The 25,609-nt window shown below is 39.5% G+C and overlaps 1 protein-coding gene across 2 annotated transcripts in view; it reads right to left on the bottom strand.

Moving 5' to 3' along the window:
* Positions 1 to 12,529: 12,529 nt before the first annotated feature.
* The window catches only part of akap11 (A kinase (PRKA) anchor protein 11), a 40,289-nt gene continuing 27,209 nt past the window's right edge, over positions 12,530 to 25,609 (bottom strand). Inside the window, exons 9-12 of one of the 2 annotated variants that reach the window (XM_052142526.1) lie at positions 22,716 to 22,799; positions 22,346 to 22,392; positions 18,512 to 18,693; positions 12,530 to 15,508 (exon numbers count right to left, since the gene is read on the bottom strand). In XM_052142526.1, the coding sequence (XP_051998486.1) occupies positions 15,341 to 15,508; positions 18,512 to 18,693; positions 22,346 to 22,392; positions 22,716 to 22,799 (481 nt within the window). In that variant the 3' untranslated portion in view covers positions 12,530 to 15,340. The remainder of the gene's footprint in view (positions 15,509 to 18,511; positions 18,694 to 22,345; positions 22,393 to 22,715; positions 22,800 to 25,609) is intronic. The other variant, XM_052142527.1, reaches the window with a different exon arrangement.

Here is a 25,609-nt window from a genome sequence, read left to right on the forward strand (position 1 = left end):
CTACCTAGACTGCATTTTTGGGTGTCATATCTACTGCAGTGAGCTGCCCACATAGAAAGATAACATCCTAGTGAGCTGCCTACAGAAACAAAGCATTATTTGGATGTTATACCCAGTGAGCTTCCTACCTAGACTGCATTTTTGGGTGTCATATCTACTGCAGTGAGCTGCCCACATAGAAAGAAAACATCCTAGTGAGCTGCCTACAGAAACAAAGCATTTTTTGATGTTATACCCAGTGAGCAGTTTTTTTTGGTGTCATATCTAGTGACCCACATACCCATACAAAAATCCCAGTGATCTGCTTAACTAGTCAGCATTTTTAGGTGTCACATCTAGTGAGCAGACAGAAAAACAAACCTAGAGTGCTGCCTATCTAGAAAGCATTTTAATGTGTCATACATAGCTGCCTACCTAGACAGATAAAAACCTAGTGAGTTGCCCAGAGAAACAGCATTTTTGGATGTCACACCTAGTGAGCAGACAGAAAAACAAACCTAGTGTGCTGCCTATCTAGAAAGCATTTTAATGTTTCACACATAGCTGCCTACCTAGACAACATTTTTGGAATGTAGTGAGCTGCCTTCCTAGCCAGAAAATACCTAGTGAGTTGAGCTCCCTGCCCAGGGCATCATACAGTAGTTTGTAAGGGAAAAAAAATAAAATGACACTCAGTTTGTAAATATCTGGTATCCATTCCTGAAGAGGACGAGTGATTCACTGATCCTCTTAACCTTTTAACAAATTGAAAGTCTTTTTATTTTTTTTTGCCAAGTTCAAGTGATGTCATGAGGAACAGCTTTCAAAACTAAGGTGGCTTTTCTATGCAACACTGATTTTGAGTGACTTCTGTGTAACTTGTGTCCACTTGAAGTTTTGGTAAAGCAGATTCTTGCAGAAGATGATCAGGTCACCAGCATTCTCATTCCGAAATTAGAGCAAGGCTAGACAAGCCTGAGTTGAGCACACTCTGTGACCTCGTGAACTTGGCTTGCCTCGCAGTGGCTGTCATCCCACAGCACGCCACGCTTACTCAAAAGTCATTAATATACCGTGAGAACCCTTGTTTTGCAGTGGGTTTCTCGTGCCTGCAGCTATTTTCCACAGAATGCAGGCGCTGGGGCTGTGGCAGGAAGGTTTGGGTGGTATTTATACCCTTTTGTTTTGCCATGTGAGCTGTTCTTGCTCAAGCCAGAAGGTAGTTGAATAAGGCGAACCCAGCACTCCATCAGAATATGACAGCCGGCCAAAACCAGGCAGTGTTGAGAGCAAAGCAGCCGAAACCACTGGCAGGCACTTTTCCTCTATGCTGAGCAGGCCTCGGTAGGTTATTAATAGTTCTCCTGTAAGCGTGGTACTGTACACACAGGATGAGAGTGAGCACCACGCCAGAATCCTTCCCAAGTTCCACAGACTGTGGAGTCACCATGAGGATTTTTTTTCTGCCTGTAGACTCCATGTGGCTATCCAAAATGGTTTCAAGCCAACCACTTTCTTTGCATAAATTTCATGATATTTCAGCACTCATGGAGAGGCAGGAGGTTGATTTGTAATATTAGCACTACCACAGAATCCTGCACTTGTGAGATTGAATCCTCTGCCCATGGAAATTAATATACTTTTAGCCTGTTAGATTGCTTATAAACACAGTGACAGCACTGCGGTTATCAATAGTTTTAATCTGTGATTAAGGAAATAGCTTTATTCGAGCAGAACTAAAAAAGCCATAACATTTTAGAATGCAAAACTGGGACATGAAAGAGTGCAGTGTTGTCTTTTCCTTCTCCGCCACATCCTGTGTGGTTAGTCATCCAAGAACACACGAAGAATGCCCGCCTCTTCCCCTTCTTTCCTTTCTTGCTTTCTTTTAAACACCAAAACACAAGAGGTCTTGAGAAGGGCACTAAGCTTGGTAATGCTGAATGAGATTATAGCGATAGATAAGTTTACATACACCCTTATCTCAGACGTCAATGGACTGTCCAAAAACCATCTGATGCATATTGCAAATAACAATAGGATGAGGTTCTTGAAAACAGCCAGGTCCAATCTGATTGGCTGGCTTTTATGCAATTTTCATGAATTTCTGGTGCACAGGTTCTTGTAAAGTTTCCAGTCTGGTGCAAAGAGTGCTTCTAAGGGGATTTGACAAAGTTTGCGAGGTTCAGAGCATTAAGCCTTAGAAATGTAAGTGTAGTTCTATCAGGAAGATCTCAAGATTCATTTCCAGGCATCTCATCCAATCACAAAACAGACAATACAGACGTGTTATAAGCCCATTCAGCTGTCTCTCATTGGTTGTATAATTCCGTTGTTTTCACCCCCCTCCACCCCATCAACACCAGTTTAGGTCCCATCCTTGGTGGGGGTAAGCTCCGCTCCCCAGCCATCATCGCTTCCGGCAAGATCCATCTAACGGTTCAAGCAAGTATCCAATCACTGAACAGTATGACAGGGTTTACGCTGAATGATATAAGTATTTCTATGTTCGTATTAATCCCAATAATCCTGAGTCTTTTCTGATAGAAATATATTCATGGTTTTTGTTTTAGGCACTTAGCAGCAAGCACACAAGGTTTAGCTTGACACCATAAATGTAGGTCTGATGGCTGTGGTTCTTGGCCAGAATAAAATGCACCAGACATCATGCTGGTAGCCAGAACTCTGGCCATGCAAGGACAAGCAGGAGTATGTGGTATTGACAAAGCACTGATTTGAAAAGATCACTTGCGAAATAAATGTTATGCCAAAGATATTTAGGCTCCATGCAAATACTCAGTTACACTTTATGAGTAGTTTCCCTATTTGGAGTACAATGCAGATTATTTGACCAGGCATTAATGGTTTGTGGGACAAAGACTGGTGTGATGCCAGAGAAATCACTCCACACTACTGTTTTTAAGATCATTCTAGGAATAATAATGTCTCATATTGCCTCCAGGATTGCTAAGAATCATTATATTGTGCCTGCAAGCACAATGATCAGGTTTACCATTCTTTGCAGTGGAGGAGATTAAGGCCATCATAAAGTCTTTTTTATATATATATTATCTATTTTTATGTAATATTATATACTACAAGAGCTTGTTTATCTGCTCTCAAGGAACTGGTTGAGGTCATAGTCTACATTAGTGAACTTGGGGAGAACCTGATTAATTATTTTGGGAAATAAATTGACATTTACATTTACTCATTTAGCAGATACTTTCATGTAAAGTGACTAAAATGAGGAATGCTGCAATACAAAGTTTCAAAATTGCTCAGAAATGTACTCGCTAGAACAGAGGTGAAAATGAGATGTGATGAAACAACAGTCCAAGCATAGCTAAAGAATATTCACTCACTTAGCACTTTATTAGGAGCCCTATGGACCTAATAAAGTGCCTTATGTGGTCTTCTGCTGTTTTACCCATCTACCTTAAATGTCGATGTGTTGTGCATTCTGAGATGCTATTCTGCTCACCACAATTGTACAGAGTGGTTATCTGAGTTACCGTAGCCTTTCTATCGAACCAGTCTGGTCATTCTCCATTGACCTCTCTTATCAACAAGGCATTTCCATTTACAGAACTGTAGCTCACTGGATGTTTTTTTGTTTTTGTTTTTTTTTTTGTTGGTACCATACTGAGTCAACTCTTGAGACTGTTGTGTGTGAAAATCCCAGGAGATCAGCAGTTACAGAAATACTCAAACTAGCCCGTCTGGCACCAATAATAATTCCATGGTCAAAATCCCTGAGATCAAATTTTTTTCCCCATTCTGATGGTTGATGTGAACATTAAGTGAAGCACCTGACCCATATCTGCCTGATTTTATGCACTGCACTGCTGCCACACGATTGGCTGATTAGATAATTGCATGAATAAGTAGGTGTACAGGTCTTTCTAATAAAGTGCCCAGTGAGTGTATATTTTTATGTTTCCTTTAGAAAAGGCTTTGCATTTAGAAAGTGCATAAACAATTCAAATGTTCATAGAAGAGACCAACATTTCTTAAAGGTGGCGAGGGATTTGCCTGTTCAAGCAGGGTTGGGAAGATCATTACACCATCAGTATGATCATACAGGATGTCGACATGTGCTACTGAATGTTCTGGTACCCTGACATCGACCCCATGCTGCAAAGCTCCATCTCCCATGACATATTTGCATCACTTCAGTGTGTTTACCTTTACCTACAGCACTACTGATAGGGTATTGCATCAGCAGCCTCAGCGACAAGGGTTCTAGTCCCATCGAAACCAAGAAGTAATCATGTTCACTTAATTAATTATGAGTGTGATTCTGAGGTTATATTTTCCCTATACCTAAAATATGTATTCCTTTTGATGTATTGCATCTTTACAACAACAAAAAAATACAACTCCCTTTTGTGGACACTGGACATTTCACCTGTAAACTGGAACTTGGGTGGGGTGGGGCCCTTGCTATCGATCGCCTGGCCATAAGGTGTCTAAAACGTAATTTTATTTTTATTTATTTCTTGTTTATAGAGCTGTTGCAAAATAAATCAATATACCACTCGCAATCATCCTGAATCGCAGCCATGCTTATATTCAAAACAACAGCACTCTTGCTTGTGGAATTTTCCTTTAATATAATTCCGGTGGTGTTTTCTGAATCACTATGGGGTGATGATTTTAAAATTAACATTGTGGAATTGGGTAGTGGTAGCTTGCCCAGTCTCTAATTATCCAAAGATAAATTGTCACTGGCTCCTCAGCGAGTGCACAGCCACATCCACGACTCCTCAATGCACTACCATTTATCCACAAGACCGACACATGAAGTATGTCATCAGTTTAGCACTGAATTCCTGCCTCTTCCCCCACTCTCCACAAAAAGCTTACTGCTTGTCTTTCTGCTTGTTAAGGCCTAATTCGAGTAGCCACAGCGCTGCCCATGTCAAGCCGCCGACAGTCTTTTTCCCTGCCTGTTACTCAAAGTGAAAATAGCTTGAGTTTCCAGTTGGCAAAGAGACCCTCCCCTACAGACCAAGGTACTACCACAGTTAAGGTACTATAACTTGCAGATGCTGCAACATGGAATGTCTCAGTTGTTATTTACTTAAATTGTTGGAGAAATGATTCACACTCGGTGATTAGGAAAGACTCCCAATTCATTAGAACCCCCCCCAATCAAATGTGTTATTCTCGCCATATCATTACCATGTAAATACGGTACTTCTCTTTTGTGATAAAGTTTATGATGGCTACAGCAAAGATGATGTCACAGAGGGGAATACACAATTGTTTTTCATATTGTAACATGCAGCACATGAGTCAGGGATGACATCATCACGAGACAGGAAGCAGATGATTCAAAGTAGAGCAACAACATTGACATTATGATGTCAGACATTCTGATTCGAGTGGTGTCTGCAACACTTTACAACCTGTATAAATTTGCCTCCTCTCACCCACACGTGATTAATGTGTTTTTCTGTCATGTTAATAAAAACATTCTCAATCATGGTAAACACGAAGTCCTCTCCACAGCAATATGTTGTCTTCTGTCTGAAAGGTCACTTTCTCATGTAGAACCCTCTTTGGTGCTTGAGTAAACACTGATATTTTGAGATGACTCAGCTGCTCTTTGAGTGAATAAGAGGTCTTTATGTCTTTCTGAAGCTGAAGCTCTCCCAACCGTTTCACTTGGGACTGTGGGAGACCCATGTACCACCCACCCGAGAGTTCTCTTGCAGCCCACAAACACAACAGAAACCACTGCCATGTGCGTCGTCGTGTTGTCTGAGACACCATGGATACAGCCACTCGATACTCTGTGCTGTGAGGTAAAACAATGGCCTGCGGTTACAAATGGAAATTAACTGCTGATAGATTCAGGAGTGATGGGCATAGAGTGTTACCCCACAGCAGTCCTGCCGAGCCTTTGACATCCCGCCCTCTCCTTTCATGAAAGGTGCTGGGTGACGACTGTAGTGCGATGGTCAAACGTCATCCAGTTCATGTTCTGAAATACCAAAACAAATTGGGTGGTTGTTGGAATCTCCTCAAGACTGGAATCACTATCCCTCATTCCACATTATGTTGACAAAGCCAACCTTTAAAGGTGAAGTGTGGAATTTCTGTGACATTAGCATCACCAAACAGAATTCCAAAAATAATCAGTTTTCAGTTTTCCTGAATACTCCCTGTGTCTTCAGTTGGTTGGACAAACAGATAACCCCACCCCAAATTCACACTATTGATTGAGCCAATGTTGTTGTTTCAGGCTGGTGGGGATGCTTAAAAAAAAATTGGCTGGCTAGTATCACCCCCTTAGCCCCTGCTGGTAAATACTAGAACTACACCATTATGAAGGCAAAAGCAAAAACTGATGGCTATCTATGGGATCAAAATCCCGTCAAAAGTATTGTGGTCACGGATTCAAAAATAATATGCATGAATCAAAATAATAAGCGTGAATCAAAAAATAAAAAGTGCAGATAAAAAAATACACGCAAAAATACATTAAAAATGTTTTTCTTATATAGTTATATTACTTTTTTTTGTGCTCTCGTCCCTATTGGTCCACTAGTTCTTGCTTAACAGCTCCTCCTCCAGCCAATCATTCGAAGAGAGGAGGTGATGTCACTCCAATGCCACTCTGACGGCTGCTGCTCAATCGCAGGATGGTAGATGAAGATGGATAACCGTCAGTTGGCAAATCCTGGACAGTCACATGTAATTGAATATAACTATATTATTTGTGTTTGATAGATATGCTGCTTGTGTCTGTTTTGAGTATTTTCTGACAGCTCTAGGAAACAATGTGTTGTCCGAGTAGGCCATTATCATAGTCCTTTAACACATGTATCGAGTAATGCTAGTTAGGAGATTCTTTATTTTAGAAATTATTTAAGACTTTCTTGTTTGTAGGTTATTGGCTGCACATATATATATATATATATATATATATATATATATATATATATATATATATATATATATATATATATATAAACATGTGTGGATGTTTGATGCATGTTTTTACAAATACTGTAAAAACAATACAGCATAAACTCTGCCAGTTGGTGCTGAGACTGATTGACATCACTCCTGCAGAGATCGGACAAATTCAGGACAATCTCACAATCATTCGGACCAACCAAATTATAAACACAGAAAAAGACAAAAACGTCACCAATTGGACAAACACCATTGAATGTAGATAATGTTTAATTCAGTTTATATAGTTAATCAGCTAAAGTTAATTTGAAACATAATTAATCATAATCATTTTTATTATCTGTTTTTCTTTAATGACTTTCAATGTTTTTCCTTTTATATTTGTTTGATCAAATGCTAATTCAATTGTTCTAAACTATTTTATATGTTGTTTTAAAAAAGCTTTGGCAATACAAAATGTACTTTTGTCATGCCAATAAAGCAAATTGAATTGAATTGTGAGAGTGAGAGTGTGAGAGTGAGAGTGAGAGTGAGTGTGAGTGTGAGAGTGTGCGAGTGTGCGTGAGCGTGAGAGCGTGAGTGTGAGCGTGTGAGAGTGAGCGTGTGAGAGTGAGTGTGAGAGTGTGCGAGTGCGAGTGCGTGAGCGTGAGAGCGTGAGTGTGAGCGTGTGAGTGTGAGAGTGAGAGTGTGAGTGTGAGCGTGTGAGAGTGAGCGTGTGAGAGTGAGTGTGAGAGTGTGCGAGTGCGAGTGTGAGCGTGAGAGCGTGAGTGTGAGCGTGTGAGTGTGAGAGTGTGAGAGTGAGAGTGAGCGTGTGAGTGTGAGCGTGTGAGAGTGAGTGTGAGTGTGTGAGAGTGAGAGTGAGTGTGTGAGTGTGAGTGTGAGTGTGAGTGTGAGTGTGAGTGTGAGAGTGAGAGTGAGAGTGAGTGTGAGTGTGAGTGTGAGAGTGTGAGTGTGAGTGTGAGAGTGCGAGAGCGAGAGCGAAAAAAATTGAAAATTGAAAAAAAATTGAATTGAGAGTGAGAGAGAGTTTTATATTAAACTATTATTTATATCGTCAAGCCGGTTCTCGCCTCTTCCTTTCCATTAATCCCTTTAAACTTGTGCCGAAACCCAGGAGGGATGCTCAGTCCTCGATATTCATACTACTCGAATGCACACCTAAAATAACGCACTGTTTTACCAGCCGAGAAGTGCATCCATCAAATACAGGACATACTGTGACAATACAGGGTTAAGTCTTTTTTTCTCATTTTTTGTTTTTATTATTACTTTTCAATATTTCATTTTATTAATGTAGATGTTTTACTAGTTATTTACTGATGTTTTGAATGGCTTTTAAAACAGATTTCTTTCTCCAGTTTTTATAAACCTCCCTGGCTAGAAGCACATTTTTGATAGCGTCACCGTTTTTCATTTTAAAAATATTCTACACCCACTTGTCATCAGGATTTTAGTGATAAATCACGAAAGCTTGACCATTGCCTTGGACTGCATGCTAATTATTGTGTGCCAGCCCGTAGCCAAATGTGATTTGTCAAAATCTATTAAGAAAACATACATCTGGTGTTGGTAGTGATGGAAACTGAAAGCGTTCCAACCATGTGTGGTTAAGCAAAGATTTATTTTCAACAAAATATCCATTAAGTCTTTTATTGGGGAGACAAAATAGAAAACAATGTGAATGAGGTAGGTGGAGATCATTTACAGTACCATATGTCATGACTGCCATAGTTGCTTCTCCTTGTCTACAATGGATTCATCCAGCAACACAAGCGTTTTGTTAGGGTTGGGAAGGAAGTGATACCATAGCCTGAGCTGAATCATGGCAGACCCAAAGGGGGGATTCCAGTCTAAGACTAAGCCTGTCTGATGTCAGACCACACCAGTTGGGATGTGAGGCAACATAATAAAGCCAGTGGGTCTCTGCTTGTGTTGGCTCAGCACTGCTGAGAGCCACCTTGTCTAATGTGTGAGGGTTGGGTGAGGATGACAGCACAGACAGCTCTTTCATCGATGTGTTAATGAGCGCTTCATTGAATCTGCTCTATTGTAAGATTTGCTGCCATTTTGCATTCTTTCGTCTGCATGTCATTACTAAGCCTGAAATTAGTCTGAACCTCATCGCCATCTAACAAACATCTAACTGTTCTTAAAGGGGTCATGACATGGTTTTTTTTATTGTATTATTATGTTCCCTTAGGTGCAATTATAGTATTAATATATTTTTTTTTAAGAAAAACTTTTAAAATCTAGTGATTTATGACCTTTTCCCACCCTGTTTCTCATCCTCTGATTCAAACAGTCTGTTTTGGGGGCGTTTTCCATTTAAGACTTCAGTGTTAACGCCCACTGTTATGATTGGCTAACGTCAGTGCCTATGTATCAATTATTGACGCTCCCAGCCAGAACAATATGCAAGTAAACTAAGTAAAAACACTGTGATTATTCATAATGAATGAAATTGCGCTTTAAAAAGTAGTTTAAAGTTTAAAATAGATTACTTACAGTTTGCGTCGTCGTTGTTCCCAGAATAGTCGGCACGGACTTATCTTTGAGCAACAGTTTTCTGGCAAAGCCAGCATCATATTGAGATTTGTTCTCAAAACAGTCATCCTTAAAATGTACAGAACAAACGCTTAAGTTAACACTGCCGTGACTGGAACGTCCGCAAAAAATAAACTGCATCCATTTTTCCCTGGCGTCTGGATCTTTCGGCAGCTTATTCAGAGGTTTTGTTTGACCACAGCCAGGAACAGCACATCTGTGTGGCATCGTAATTTTCCTGTGCACAAGTAGTCTCTGTCAGAGCTCGCTGTCCATCGACTGAACACTTGTGAGGCGCACGGCGATACTGAAATGAGCGTAGTTGTCTTGCGCTTAAAGCGTAGTTATCTTGTGCTGGAGGCGGTCATATGCAAACGCTGTTACGTCACTTCTAACCGACACGTCACTTCTAACCATGAATCCAGAACGAGCTGTATTTTGAGCTTGATTAAATAAATGATTCGTTTAGAATGGGGAGGACGTCTTAAAATATTAAACTTGCAGGACGTTTTAATGATACAAAGACCTCTTATATACCAAAAGATCAAGGCAAATTTGGTTTCTCATGTCATGACCCCTTTAAAGATCTGGAGGACATCTTATTTTAAAGCTGTAATTAGAGTAAAGAGTGGCAGTGCAGGGCGAAAAACTACATTACAAAACTAAAGTGTGTAATTTTTGCACCACCAAATGAAATTGATTGGGCAGCTCAAACATACAGATAATTTTTTGATAAAGCCAAAATGACACAGTGTTTACACTTTCCAGGGAAATCAACCTGCAAGTGCCTTATTTATACTTGCCTCTGCATAATAAAATGTAACATAGGAATAAACAAACAAAAAAAAACTAAGATTTGGTTATAAAATTGTTTTCCTTGTGGTCCACATATAAAGTAAGATGTTTTTATCATTTTGTTTTTATAACCATTTTCCACCTCTTTGACTATTATAATTAAACCGGCCATTTCTTTCCCTAAGACTTTTATGTCTGAAGCTCAGAGTTCACTTCATTTTTGGCGTGAACGCTTAGCGTCTGCGTACAGTGAAATGGGAGTCTTTCAATGTACTTCAATGTACTTCAATTGACTGTGTGCGCATACACAGGTTTATGCCGCATGCACACTACCACTGCAATGAGAGAATGGACTATTTAACTTCAAGAGTTTAAACCCATATAGATGTCTTCATATTCCTTTAGACTTGAGTTGTACAAATACCTCCTGACCTCACACAAGCATCCATGAAATGCACATTCACCGTTTTTGTTTCTAAATTCGTCTCCTGTGGTTTAGCAGTGATTACATCATCTAGCAATTCTTCGTGACAGAAACTTTGAGTGTTGCCACCTAGTGGACCCCCTAATTAGTGCAAATAATAATAAGCGCATGTACATACTGCGCGTTCAGACTACAGGTTAGAAAAATCAGTTCCATATGCGTTTAGTGCTTGAGGATTTTGCTGATGACGAAATTTGCATCACGCGTCCTACATCCACTTTTCAGCGGCCTACTGTTTGCGTCTGACCAAAGTATACTTTGGGATTTAGTCTCTTTACAGGTGAAATGAGAGACAGCACTGTGTTGCACTACAAATCCTGAGCTGCAGGGTTTGCTATCAAGACCAATATATTTATTAAACACTTTTTTGCCAAGCCTGCATTATATTATGATAAGTTTAAAAAGCAGTCGGAAATGTTACTCAAACATTTAAGATAAAGGTTTGAGAGCCTTTCCCACATGTAAATCTTTTCATTACACTGTCCTAACCAGGTGAAAAGTTTTAAACAAGCAATTTATTTATCCACACTAAACACAAAATTGTTGCACAATGTGACACCATTACAGAAAATCAGGACACATTTGATGTTCTGTTATAAAAAGATGGATTTTAACCTATGAGAATTCACAGTGGGCGGAGCTACCCAAAAAAACACTGTAGTGATGGGAAGATCGGATCAATTTACTGAATTTAATCTTTGAGTCTTGTTCAGCAAAATGAACAAATCTTTAATCAAGTCATTTCGTTCATTTGAGCAGAATTAAATTAAAATGTTACATGTTCAAAAGACAAATCCTCCCCAACATGTCTACTTATGCAAACTTTGATTATAGTCCCAATAAGGAAAAACTGATTATGCAGCCAAGGACAAATTATGAGAAACAGAAAGATTAGTTCACCTATGGAATCTTCTTGAACGAGTCGTTCGTTCTTTTGTCACGTGACAGCCATATGTGCATAGCTTATACGGCTGTCACGTGACAAAAGAACGAACAACTCGGACCGAAAGAATTGGAAGGTTAACTAATAATTTCTGTTTCCTGTACAGCGTAGAGTCACATAAAATATTAGTTTAAAATGAACAAATCGTTCATGGACGACCCATCTCGACAACACAGCAGAAATAGAAACAAAACAATCAACAAAATGTTCTGTGGCTTTAATGCAGCTGGTTTGGACTCAAGCTATCACTTGTTGCTTTTTTTTTGTTTCGTTAATGTGTAGATGTGGCCGGACATATGTTCAAATATACTCATCTGACATCAGAAAGTTGACCTTTTTCTTTCACTGGAGAGTTCTTAAAGCATATTTTTATGGTACACTACACTCGGTTATCTCAAAAGATCAAAGAAAATGCAATTCCTCATGACATGACCCCTTTAATGCTCGGTCACATTTACCTTTACACAGCAATATTCAGGTGAAGGATTCATGGGTGGATCTTAAGCAAGTGTGAAACAAAAAAAAACCTACCACTTTTTGTACTGCACTTGAGAAAGTTAAGTTATAAATAACTAAAATAATTTCCTCATCCATTGTGAAAACTCAGCGTGGCTATGTACGAATCACTACCCACACGGAGGTCACTGCCAAACCAAAAACGTCCTATAGGTCAATGCTACAAATTTGAATTTAAAGTTCACCAAACGTACAAATTTGTGTAGTAAAATTCATCCCCACTGGACGTCAATCAGGCGAAATTCCTGATCGCGTGGATTCCAATACACTCTCTGTGTGTGTGTGTTGAATTTCACCATGAAAAGGTAAATTTGACAGTAAATAAGCACAATCCACAATTCAAATGAAAAAGCTTTATTACCCACAGCTTTTTACAGTGTACAGGTGTAGTGCATTAAGCTTTAATGCGTAAACTACTCAGCAACTTCACTGGGGGGGACTGACAGTGTATTCACCATTGCAACTTATACTAACATAACTTATTAAATATCTTATTTGGCAAGATTTTACAACTGGGCAGGAAGAAAATAGAGAAGTCAGTGCGTTTCATTTGCCCACTACACTAAGAGATACAGTATGGAGGAACACTGCACAAGTAACAAAATATTCATCTGTTTAGTATGGCATGTACTCTGCATTATACAAGTAGCTTTCGATAACACAAAATAGCAACAGATAATTTGTGAAAGATAGGAATGTACACAAAATTAAGGTGTATAATAAGTACACAAGGGCAGACCATCTACAGCATTAATGATTACAATACTGCAAGAGCACATATGCATATACAATCCTACTTAGCATGAGGCAGCGTGGATGTTACGGCATGGCTGTGCCAACTTCTTTTCATTTATTCATTCACCCAAGCCTTAAGGAACCCATTTTCTTATATGTAAAAGGATAGGTCACCCAAAGAGACCCTTATGTCATTCCAAACCCATATGCCCCCCTCCCCTTGAAACACAGAGATGTTAATGCTTACAGCCCTAATCAACATTCACTTTCATTGTATGGAGAGAAAACAAAATGCAAAGAAAGTGAAAGGTGAGTCATATGGAAGTATGAAAGTCAAATGATTTTGGAACGACATAAGGGCTAGTTAATGATGACAGAAAGGATAAAGTAAAGGATTCCTTTAACTTCGCTTTCTTCTCCCACATTATGGTTTTGGTGATATGTACTACCACATTCATATAGGAAAATGACCAACTAAACACAGTGTATGGCAATTGTTTGTCAAATATTTAAAAATAATGTAAACAATACTGCGTAAGTGTAGATCCAAACATATTTGGCAGCTCCGACGTTGCATAACAGCATGAATACAAAAATGCATTTGCATTTTTTCCACTGTAACGAATCACTGGTAGTGTGATCATATATGTTGTTGGCTGTATTTAAACCATGCACAAGAGAATGAGTCGGCATTGAAAATACCATGAAGAGGACATCCATGCACACATAAAGAGAAATGCATAAAGCATGGACTGAAATAACATCATGCATGCAACAGTCCAAAACTATTAAATAATCCACAAAATAGAACAATGTCCAACTTAAACTGTAACCTTTCTGAATGGTATCTGAGAAGAATCATGAACATACAATTTAAAGGAACACTTTAAGTAAATAATTAATCATTTTTCTTTTTAGGGTGAATTATTCCTTTAAGCACAAAACTATTGATTAGGGCTTGATAGTTGTCTGTGCCCAACATCTACTAGCCTTTGGCGATCTATTCTAATATTGAAGCATTGCAATAATTAAGACATTTTTTAGGTCTAGACAAAGATATAGGGAATGGCCTGTCCAACCATTCCTCAGTAAAGTGCAATATTTACGTGTAGTGCATACTAAAGGGCAGGCAGTGAGTCAGAGCAGGGTCAGCATGGAAGAGACTTTTGATGAGTCCCGGCTGCCGTGTAAAACAGCACCAGATGGTGTGTCGTTCAGATATACTCACTGCAGATATGGCCTTATATGCACTACTAGCGTGTCACAGTTACTCACTCCAATGTGTGGACAATACCATGAGGCAACTAGAGGAAATTCCCCTCTCTAGATCCTTTTAAATGCTTACAAGGGATTTCCTCAATTACATGTTCTGTAATCTTTTTAGTAGCTTCTCAATGTCGGCTTTAAAGTATATTTGTGTTTTTTAGTAACTAAGCAACAAAAATAACTTCTATAGTGATCTAAAACATGTTTGTTGTGGGGGATTTTAATTTATGGTCACTGGGCCATGTACACTCAAAGTGCAGTGTTTGGTGAATCAAATTTACTTTATTAGCATATTTACCGAACAAATGTATGCCGAATCACTTTAAGCCATTATGAATTTACAGTATTTAACAGGATATTTTTTTATTCTTAAAAAAATGATGGCATTACTATCCTGAAATAATGATTGGAAAAAAACTTGTGACGCATAAAAGGGGAATGTTTCTTTAAACAGCAAAATATTTGTGTCTCTCTCTCCAATTACTGTGAGATAAATCAATTGAATTATATTTTTAAACTGTTATGACTGGTATCCAAATGTTGTTGCCAGAAATGTACGCAACAGGGCAAATACAATAATAAAATAATAATTGTCATAATTGCTCTTTGGTGTGTGTGTGTGTAATGGAATACCCTCCAGAAACATGGAAAAGTGGTGGATTGCTGGGCTGGGCCCTTCGACATGTGGAAACATCACCACAAAAGAAAGGTATGAAGGTGACATAAGCTTTCCTGCAGCAATGGGGATTCCCTCACAAAACACCAACTCATCTGTCTTTTGTGTACACTACAGTGGGGTGTGAAAGCAAAACACGTGGGTAGGAATCAGCAATGGTGCACCAAACGTGTGATATGTAGTCTAATCTTAAATAAAACAACATGACAACAAAAAGAGAGGTGAAAGTAAGAAAAAAGTACTTTAAGAATCCTGGGATGCAATACACATACTTGAACGAACTGCCCTTAGATTACTTTAGTTGTTTGGATGGCGCCCCCTGGGAGGCCACCGGTGCATAAGCAATACGCAACAAACACATTCCACTGGCGATGGCTGTAAGGTTGGCAGATACATTGCAGATCACTGTAAAAGTGACAGGAAACTTCATCGTTTTAATGGCTGACAGATGTCAGCAGTGTGTGATTGTGATTTATGCCTGTTCTAAAAGCCACTGGAAGAGGCTCTTGTGGCTTTGCCGCACGTCTCCATTCTCAGGGTCTTCCTCAGTGCGGCATTCTTCAAAGTATCTCAGCAGAGCCTGCAGGAGCTCCCCGACCCTGAACTCTCTCTCCCTTAGCCTTTGAGCCACGGCTGGAAGCTGGAGACAGACATAAAAACAGACATAAAACGAAGCTACAAATTTGAAACTGAAATATCATGATAAGATACTATTAGGGCTGGGCAATACATCAAGAAACTGATATTTTTAAGCTTTTAAAAATGTTCTATTTATATTCTGTATTTTCTCTGGAATGGCTAAAAGGGATAGTCCACCCAAAACTGAAAATTCTCTCACCATTTACTCAACCTCATGCCATCCCAGGTGTGTATGACACAAATGAAGATTCTTAGAAGAATATTTCTGCTCTGTAGGTCCAATGCAAGAGAATGGTGACTAGACCTTTCAAGCTCTAAAAAGAACATAATGTCAGCATAAATGTAATCCATACGACTCCAGCGGTTTAATCCATGTCTTCAGAAGCAATCTAATCGGTTTTGGGTGAGAACAGACCAACCAACTCCTTTTCACTGTACAATTTGCCATTGAAGTCTCTAGGCACGATCATGATTTCAAGCTGACTTACAGTTCTGAAGACATGGATTTCACTACAGGAGACTTTTAGATTACTTTTATGCAGCTTCTACAGTGTGTTTTTTTGGAGCTTCAAATCTTTGGTCTCCATTCAATTGCATTGTATGGACATACAGAGCATACAGCTCAGTCAGGGGAGTTGCAAGACAAGGTGAGATTGTGAAACTAGGCTAATAATATTGTCTTAAAGATTCCAAATGGCCAAATAAACACACCACTGAATCAATGCGATATTTATGATGTTGCTTAATTTTATCACCTGCAAAATCATTTCAACTGCTCTGAGGTGGCCTAAACTGTAAACTGTTTGAAATGACACCATTCTTATGATAACAATATGGTTGTATATCATAATATTCATATATAGGTTATTTATTTTTGACTACTTGTAATCTTGAAAAATGACTGTAATCTTCTTTAACGTCATGAGACCCGTGTGACTCTTATGTGCATTTTCCATTTCTCTTTTTGATTTGTAACTAGTAGAACCTAATAAATAAGCCAAAAAAATTATAATTTCTAGAGCAAAGAATTTTCTTCAAAATGTACAATGGCAGCCAACAATTTAGAAAAATTTACAGGTTTTGCTGTTTCAGAAGGAAATTGATCCTTTAATTCACCAAAGTGGCATTCAGCTGATCACAAAGTAAAGTCAGGACATTACTAATGTAAAAAAAACAGCACCATCAATATTTGAAAGGTCATTTTTGATCATATCTAGACAGGCCCCATTTCCATCAGCCATCACTCTAACACCGTATCTTTGAGAAATAATGCTAAATGTCTAATTTGGTACTAGAAAATCACTTGCCATTATATCAAACACATTTGAAAGCTATTTGATTCATTAAATGAAGCTTAACATTGTCTTTGTGTTTGTTTTTGAGTTGCCGCAGTATGCAATAGACTGGCATGTCTTAAGGTCAACATTAGGTAAAAAATGGCAAAAAAAGAAACAGCTTTCTCTAGAAACAAAGTCTATACAATGCTTGAAATTGCCAAATAACTTTCATACAAAGGTGTACACAACAGTCTTCAAAGACAAAGGACAACCGGCAACTCTAACAAGGACAGAAAGAGATGTTGAAGGCCAGATGTACAACTAAACAAGAGGATAAGCACATCAGAGTCTAGTTTAAGAAACAGACGCCTCACATGTCCTCAGCTGGCAGCTTCATTGAATTATACACGCTCAACACCAGTTTCATGTACAACAGTAAAGAGGAGACTCAGGGGTGCAGGCCTTATGGGAAGAATTGCAAAGAAAAAGACACTTTTGAAATAGAAAAACAACAAGAAAAGGATAGATTGGGCAAAGAAACACAGATATTGGACAACAGATAATTGAAAAAGAGTGTTATGGATCTTAACCCCATTGAGCTTTTGTGGGATCAGCTAGACTGTAAGATGCGTGAGAAGTGCCCCGACAAGATAAGAGTAAAATCTGTCCATTATTCCAAACTTTTGGCCGCCAGTGTATGTACACATATGTGGACAGTTAGACTATGTTGTGAAATTTAAATAACACTAAGCTGGGGGCCTGGAGTTTGCTAGTGGGGAGCTGGAGTTTGCTAGTTTGAATCCCAGGGCGTGCTGAGTGACTCCAGCTAGGTTTCCTAAGCAACCAAATTGGCCCGGTTGCTAGGGAGGGTAGAGTCAGATGGGGTAACCTTCTCGTGGTCACTATAATGTGGTTGTTCTCGGTGGGGCGTGTGGTGAGTTGAGCGCGGATGCCGTGGTTGATGGCATGAAACCATCACACACGCTATGTCTCCATGGCAATGTGTTCAACAATCCACATGATAAAATGCGCGGGTTGACGGTCTCAGATGAGGAGGCAGCTGTCAAGAGATCTGACACTCAATCGTGAGGGTGTAAGCTCCCTTAACCGCTGATGTTGTTTCACAATGCGCAGCCACTAGCAGTGAAAAAACTATACAAATTTGTGTATTTGACTCCTATTCCGAGTCAGATCATTACCATGTGTTTGTGCTTGTAACAGAAACCTTGTTAGTCAAATGGTTATATTAATATTTTCCAGGACATTTAGGAATTTTTCAAATTTTCCATGAATTTTCCATGACTGGAAAACTGCATTGCAAAATTCCAGGTTTTCCAGGATGCGTGGTAACCCTATATAATGGATTTTTTTATTGTGTTATGGTACTGACAGCAGTATTGGCGACAGTGATTATTTGTAAAAATAAATAAAAAATTAAAATCTAATTGCACACATTAACACAAAATGTAAGGAAAGCATGATATTTTAAAGTTATTAGGAAAAAGTGCCAAGCAGAATTATAAATACATTTAGTATAGAGGGTAAATTAAAAAGTCTGGGTAGGGTAACAGCCCAAAATGGTAAAATTCTTGCAAATAATCCACCCCTTAAAACTGAAATATTTGAAAAAGAAATTTGAGGACAGAAAAGTTACCCTTATTGAAGAATCACACACTTTGTGAATTATTATAATGATAACACGCTGATTACTATGAGAAAATTCTGACCTGCTGGAGCTCTTGGGCAGAGTATTGGTTCAGCTTCATTAAAGGCAGATCAGCAATAGAGGCGGCTATCCACTGGAGCACTGCTGTCAGCTGGGGGTCCAGAGTCCGGACCCTCACATCCGTACTCACTACCAACAGAGCTCTTTCCGCCTGCCCATGTTCCTTTTCCACTCGCACTGCTCCTTCATGGAGAAAAAACACACAATTGAATCCATACATACACACAAACCACAAACACCACAATCACAGTAAATTGCTTACTTCAGCAAAGCAGTTTCCCATGCTCGCTCTGTAAACTGGACCAGACACATAACTGTGCCTGAGCTCATCTGTTGACTCACATGGAGCCACTCTGACAGTCAGGGGACTCAGGGACGTCAATAAATAGCAATGTGGCTTTGATGGGGGCCCGCCAAAGGTTCTCAACCAAGTAAGACCACTTGAAATGAGTGGCAGCACAAATATAAGGGTTGATATTAGTCTACAGTTGAGGATTTATTACCAGTTGAGGTTTGAACAACAGACAAAAAAACAAAGGGTGGGACTCTTTAGGCACCTCACGATTCTATTTGATTGGGGTTCGGGGCGTCACAATCTGATTCCAAAATTATTCTAAATCCATCTAAATTTTTCAGCAGCAGTCAGTGTAGGGGCATGTTGCCAAAGTACAGTTGAAGTAGGAATTTACATACACCTTAGCCAAATACATTTAAACTCAGTTTTTCACAATTCCTGACATTTAATCAGAGAAAACATTCCCTGTCTTACGTCAGTTAGGCTCACTACTTTATTTTAAGAATGTGAAATTTCAGAATAATAGTAGAGAGAATTATTTATTTCAGCTTTTATTTCTTTCATCACATTCCCAATGGGTCAGAATTTTACATACACTTTGTTAGTATTTGGTAGCATTGCCTTTAAATTGTTTAACTTGGGTCAAATGTTTTGGGTAGCCTTCCACAAGCTTCTCACAATAAGTTGCTGAAATGTTGGCCCATTCCTCCAGACAGAACTGGTGTTAAAGTGACCATGCTTTAAATTCCTGGCTGATGTCTTGAGATGTTGCTTCAATACATCCACATAATTTTCCTTCCTCATGATGCCGTTTATTTTGTGAAGTGCACCAGTCCCTCCTGCAGCAAAGCATCCCCACAACATGATGCTGCCAACCCCATGCTTCACGGTTGGGATGGTGTTTTTTATGAACAAAATAACAATGGTCATTATGCCCAAACAGTTCAGTTTTTGTTTCATTACACCAGAGGACATTTCTCCAAAAAGATCCTTGTCCTCATTTGCACTTGCAAATTGTAGTCTGGCCTATTTTTTTTTTTTTTTTGTGGTTTTGGAGCAATGGCTTCTTCCTTGCTGAGCAGCCTTCGAGGTTATGTCGATATAAGACTTGTTTACTGTGGATATAGATACTCGTCTACCTGTTTCCTCCAGCATCTTCACAAGGACCATTGCTGTTGTTCTGGGATTGATTTGCACTTGTCGCAACAAACTACATTAATCTCTAGGAGACAGAATGCGTCTTGTTTGTACAGATTATCGTGGTACCTTCAGGCATTTGGAAATTACTCCCAAGGATGAGCCAGACTTGTGGAGGTCCACAATTTTCAAATTATGTCAAGAAAAGAGGAACTGAGTTAGGAGGTAGGCCTTAAAATACAACCACAGGTACACATTTAATTCAGTACACCTCCTATCAGAAGCTAATTGGCTAATTGTCTAAAGGCTTAACATAATTTTCTGGAATTTTCCCAGCTGCTTAAAGGCACTGTTACCTTGGTGTATGTAAACTTCTGACCCACTGGAATTGTGATATAGTCAATTAAAAGTGAAACAATCTGTCTGTAAACAATTGCGGATGTACAAAGTAGATGTCCTAAACGACTTGCCAAAACTATAGTTTGCTAATATTAAATCTATGGAGTGGTTAAACTTGTTTTTTTGATGACTTCAACCTAAGTACTTGTAAACATCTGACTTCAACTGTAAGTGTAAAAACTCCACATGAAAGCCAAACTAAAGTACTGTATGTCTGACCTGCCAACAGAAGTAGGAAAAAGCTGGTCTTATAAACAAGTATCTAAAAGAAATGGCTCATCAGAGCCTCCTTAATCCATGTTGTTGTCAACCAGCATGCATCTTGTTTTGTGGCTGCCCATGAGAATGATCAACTTTCAAGCTTTGAAAGCTGTGAAAACTGTGTATGGCGATTGTGATTCCTATATAAATACATATTCCCTTTAAATATGGAGCTCATAACACAAAATGTTGCTTGGTTGTTTTCTTTAAGATGGTGTATAATAAAGATCAGACTTTGTTTTCTTGATGTCTGTTACATTTATCTGAAGGCTCCCTTGTATGTTTGCACAATGTCAGCGCAACTTTTCATGGTTTACTATGCCATTGGAGATTCCCATCATGCAATCTGTATCAGTTTTGTCCTACGAATGCTTTACAATAACCATAATTAATAATACATTATTATTAAATACTTATATATTAAATACTGATTATATACACTCACCTAAATGATTATTAGGAACACCATACTAATACTGTGTTTGACCCCCTTTCGCCTTCAGAACTGCCTTAATTCTACGTGGCATTGATTCAACAAGGTGCTGAAAGCATTCTTTAGAAATGTTGGCCCATATTGATAGGATAGCATCTTGCAGTTGATGGAGATTTGTGGGATGCACATCCAGGGCACGAAGCTCCCGTTCCACCACATCCCAAAGATGCTCTATTGGGTTGAGATCTGGTGACTGTGGGGGCCATTTTAGTACAGTGAACTCATTGTCATGTTCAAGAAACCAATTTGAAATGATTCGAGCTTTGTGGCATGCTGCATTATCCTGCTGGAAGTAGCCATCAAAGGATGGGTACATGGTGGCCATAAAGGGATGGACATGGTCAGAAACAATGCTCAGGTAGGCTGTGGCATTTAAGCGATGCCCAATTGGCACTAAGGGGCCTAAAGTGTGCCAAGAAAACATCCCCCACACCATTACACCACCACCACCAGCCTGCACAGTGGTAACAAGGATTGATGGATCCATGTTCTCATTCTGTTTACGCCAAATTCTGACTCTACCATCTGAATGTCTCAACAGAAATCGAGACTCATCAGACCAGGCAACATTTTTCCAGTCTTCAACTGTCCAATTTTGGTGAGCTCTTGCAAATTGTAGGCTCTTTTTCCTATTTGTAGTGGAGATGAGTGGTACCCGGTGGGGTCTTCTGCTGTTGTAGCCCATCCGCCTCAAGGTTGTGCGTGTTGTGGCTTCACAAATGCTTTGCTGCATACCTCGGTTGTAACGAGTGGTTATTTCAGGCAAAGTTGCTCTTCTATCAGCTTGAATCAGTCGGCCCATTCTCCTCTGACCTCTAGCATCAACAAGGCATTATCGCCCACAGGACTGCTGCATACTGGATGTTTTTCCCTTTTCACACCATTCTTTGTAAACCCTAGAAATGGTTGTGCGTGAAAATCCCAGTAACTGAGCAAATTGTGAAATACTCAGACCGGCTCGTCTGGCACCAACAACCATGCCACGCTCAAAATTGCTTAAATCACCTTTCTTTCCCATTCTGACATTCAGTTTGGAGTTCAGAAGATTGTCTTGACCAGGACCACACCCCTAAATGCATTGAAGCAACTGCCATGTGATTGGTTGATTAGATAATTGCATTAATGAGAAATTGAAAAGGTGTTCCTAATAATCCTTTAGGTGAGTGTATATTGTGGATTGATCAAGATTCGTTTGAATACAGAATTTGTGTTTTCCCCACCCCTAATGAAAATTAGTTCTTGTTATTTACCACCCGAATCATCCTTGGCCTCTGCTTCCTTTTCTTCAGTGTAGTCACTACAGGATGAAAAATATTACAGATGTAAGAGAATGTTACTGACTGACTGAAGGGAAATATACCACAAACCACAGGCAACAATCTCCCCAACCCAACACTTCCTACACACACAAATCTACCAACACATACACAAAGATTTCATTGACTAATCCCATTAATGTCAACCACAGAATGAAGAAAAAATGGGATATTTGTTCCATAGTCATGTTAAAAGGTAAATCTCACAAATTCACAGAGACACATTTTCAGCACTTGCATATCATCATGCAGTAATTAGAGCAAGCCCATGCTGGCTATACAATGCCTCCTTCCATAGACAAACCTGTCTGGAGAGAAGGAAAAATGTTCTTCATAAACCTCGCCTTCTAAACCCAGACTGCTCCAGCTACTGCTGTTTCCATTACTGCTGGGGGAGAGAAGAGAGGAAGACACACTACAATATAATATACTGTAAATCTAGTATACCTACCTTGAGCAAATACATAGAGGTAATCTTTACTAGAGGTACACGAGAGGTCTCTCATATATATATATATACACAGTGCATCCAGAAAGTATTCACAGCACTTTTGTTATGTTACAGCCTTATTCCAAAATTTATTGAATTCATTATTTTCCTCAAAATTCTACAAACAATACCCCATAGTTACAATGTGAAAGAAGTTTGTTTGAAATCTTTGCAAATTTAGCCTTTGGCACCAATTAAAGCCTCAAGTCTTTTTGTGTATGATGCAAAAAGCTTGGCACACCTATTTTTGGGCAGTTTCTCCCATTCTTCTTGCTGGACCTCTCAAGCTCCATCAGGTTGGATAGGGAGCGTCGGTGCACAGCCATTTTCAGGTCTCTCCAGAGATGTTCAATCGGGTTCAAGTCTGGCCTCTGGCTGGGCCACTCAAGGACATTCACAGAGTTGTTCCGTAGCCACTCCTTTGTTACCTAGGCTGCGTGCTTAGGGTCGTGTCCTGATGGAAGATGAACCTTCACCCCAGTCTGAGGTGCAGAGTGCTCTGGAGCAGGTTTTCATCAAGGATGTCTCTGTACATTGCTTCATTCATCTTTCCCTCAATCCTGACTAGTCTCCCAGTTCCTGCCACTGAAAAACATCCCCACAGCATGATGCTGCCACCACCATGCTTCACTGTAGGGATGGTATTGGCCAGGTGATGAGTGGTGCCTGGTTTCCTCCAGACATGCACTTGCCATTCAGGCCAAAGAGATCAATCTTTGTTTCATCAGACCAGAGAATTTTGCTTCTCATGGTCAGAGAGTCCTTCAAGTGCCTTTTGGCAAACTCAGGGCGGGCTATCATGTGCCTTTTACTGAGGAGTGGCTTCCGTCTGGACACTCTACCATACAGGCCTGATTGGTGCAGTGCTGCAGAGATGGTTGTTCTTCTGGAAGGTTCTCCTCTCTCCACAGAGAAATGCTGGAGCTCTGTCAGAGTGACCATCGGGTTCTTGGTCACCTCCCTGACTAAGGCCCTTTTCCCCCGATCGCTCAGTTTGGCTGGGCTGCCAGCTCTAGGAAGAGTCCTGGTGGTTCCAAACAACTTCCATCTACGGATGATGGAGGCCACTGTCCTCATTGGGACCTTCAATGCTGCAGAAAGTTTTCTGTACCCTTCCCCAGATCTGTGCCTCGAGTTATTTTGAGGGGACAGCAAATTTACACTGTAATACAAGCTGTACACTCACTACTTTACATTGCAGTAAAGTGTTATTTCTTCAGTGTTGTCACATGAAAAGATATAATCAAATATTTTTAAAATATGAGGGTGTACTCACTTTTGTGAGATACTGTGTATATATATATATATATATATATATATATATATATATATATATATATATATATAGTATCTCACAAAAGTGAGTACACCCCTCACATTTTTAAAATATTTGATTATCTAATTAGCCAATCGTGTGGCAGCAGTGTAACGTATACAATCATACAGATATGGGTCAGGAGCTTCAGTTAATGTTCACATCAACCATCAGATTGGGGAAAAAATGTGATCTCAATGATTTCGACCGTGGCATGATTGTTGGTGCCAGATGAGCTGGTTTGAGTATTTCTGTAACTGCTGATCACCTGAGATTTTCACACACAACAGTCTCTAGAGTGTAATGAGAATGGTGCAAAAAACAACAACCAGCAAGCAGCAGTTCTGTGGATGGAAGCACCACAGCCTCTCACTCATTGAGAGAGGTCAATGGAGAATGGTTTGAGCTGACAGAAAGGCTATGGTAACTCAGATAACAACTCTGTACAATTGTAGTGAGCAGAATACCACACTGGGTTCCTATCAGCAAAGAACAGAAAACTGAGGCTGCAGTGGGCCTACCATTTGTGTACCTCAGCAGAAATCCAGATTTGTCAGACCAGGCAATATTTTCCAATCGTCTACTGTCCAATTTTGGAGAGCCTGTCCCCACTGCAGCTACAGTTTCCTGTTCCAAGCTGAAAGTAGTGGTACTCGGAGGGTTCTTCTGCTGCTGTAGCCCATCCGCCTCAATGTTTGAGGTGTTGAACGTTAAGAACTGCATAGCACTGTTGTAATGTGTGTTTATTTGGGTAAATGTCACCTTCCTGTCTGCTTGGACCAGTCTGGCAAATCTCCTCTGACCTCTGTCAAGCCATTTCTGTTCATAAAACTGCCGTGCGCTGGATGTTTTTAGTACCATTCTCTTTACATTCTATAAACTGTTGTGTGTGAAAATCCCAGGAGATCAGAATTTCAGAAATACTCAAACCAGCCCATCTGGCACCAACAATCATGCCATGGTTGAAATCACAGAGATGATATTTTTCCTCACTCTGATGGTTGATGTGAACATTAACTGAAGCTCCTGACCCATGTCTGCATGATTGTATGCATTCCACTGCTGCCACATGATTGGATGATTAGATAATCACATGAATAAGTAGATGTATAGGTGTACCTAATAAATTGGCCAATGAGTGTATATCATACATACTGTATGTCTTGATATTTGTTTTCATCAGTGTTTTGCCTGAAATGTTGCTTTTGTTTCATCAGGGAAACAATCATTTCAACCAAACAGACATTGCACATGCAAACAATCAAAGTCTGAATCAGAGTTTTGAATTGATTAATTCAAAAGGAACATTTAACTTTTACTTTATTTACTGAATTAACTTACAGGAACTGAATCAAGCTAGCCTCATGCTGTGCTTTTATACTGCTGTTAAAGT

The sequence above is a fragment of the Xyrauchen texanus genome, chromosome 14 (genome assembly GCF_025860055.1).
Source record: "Xyrauchen texanus isolate HMW12.3.18 chromosome 14, RBS_HiC_50CHRs, whole genome shotgun sequence".
Lineage (NCBI taxonomy): Eukaryota > Metazoa > Chordata > Actinopteri > Cypriniformes > Catostomidae > Xyrauchen > Xyrauchen texanus.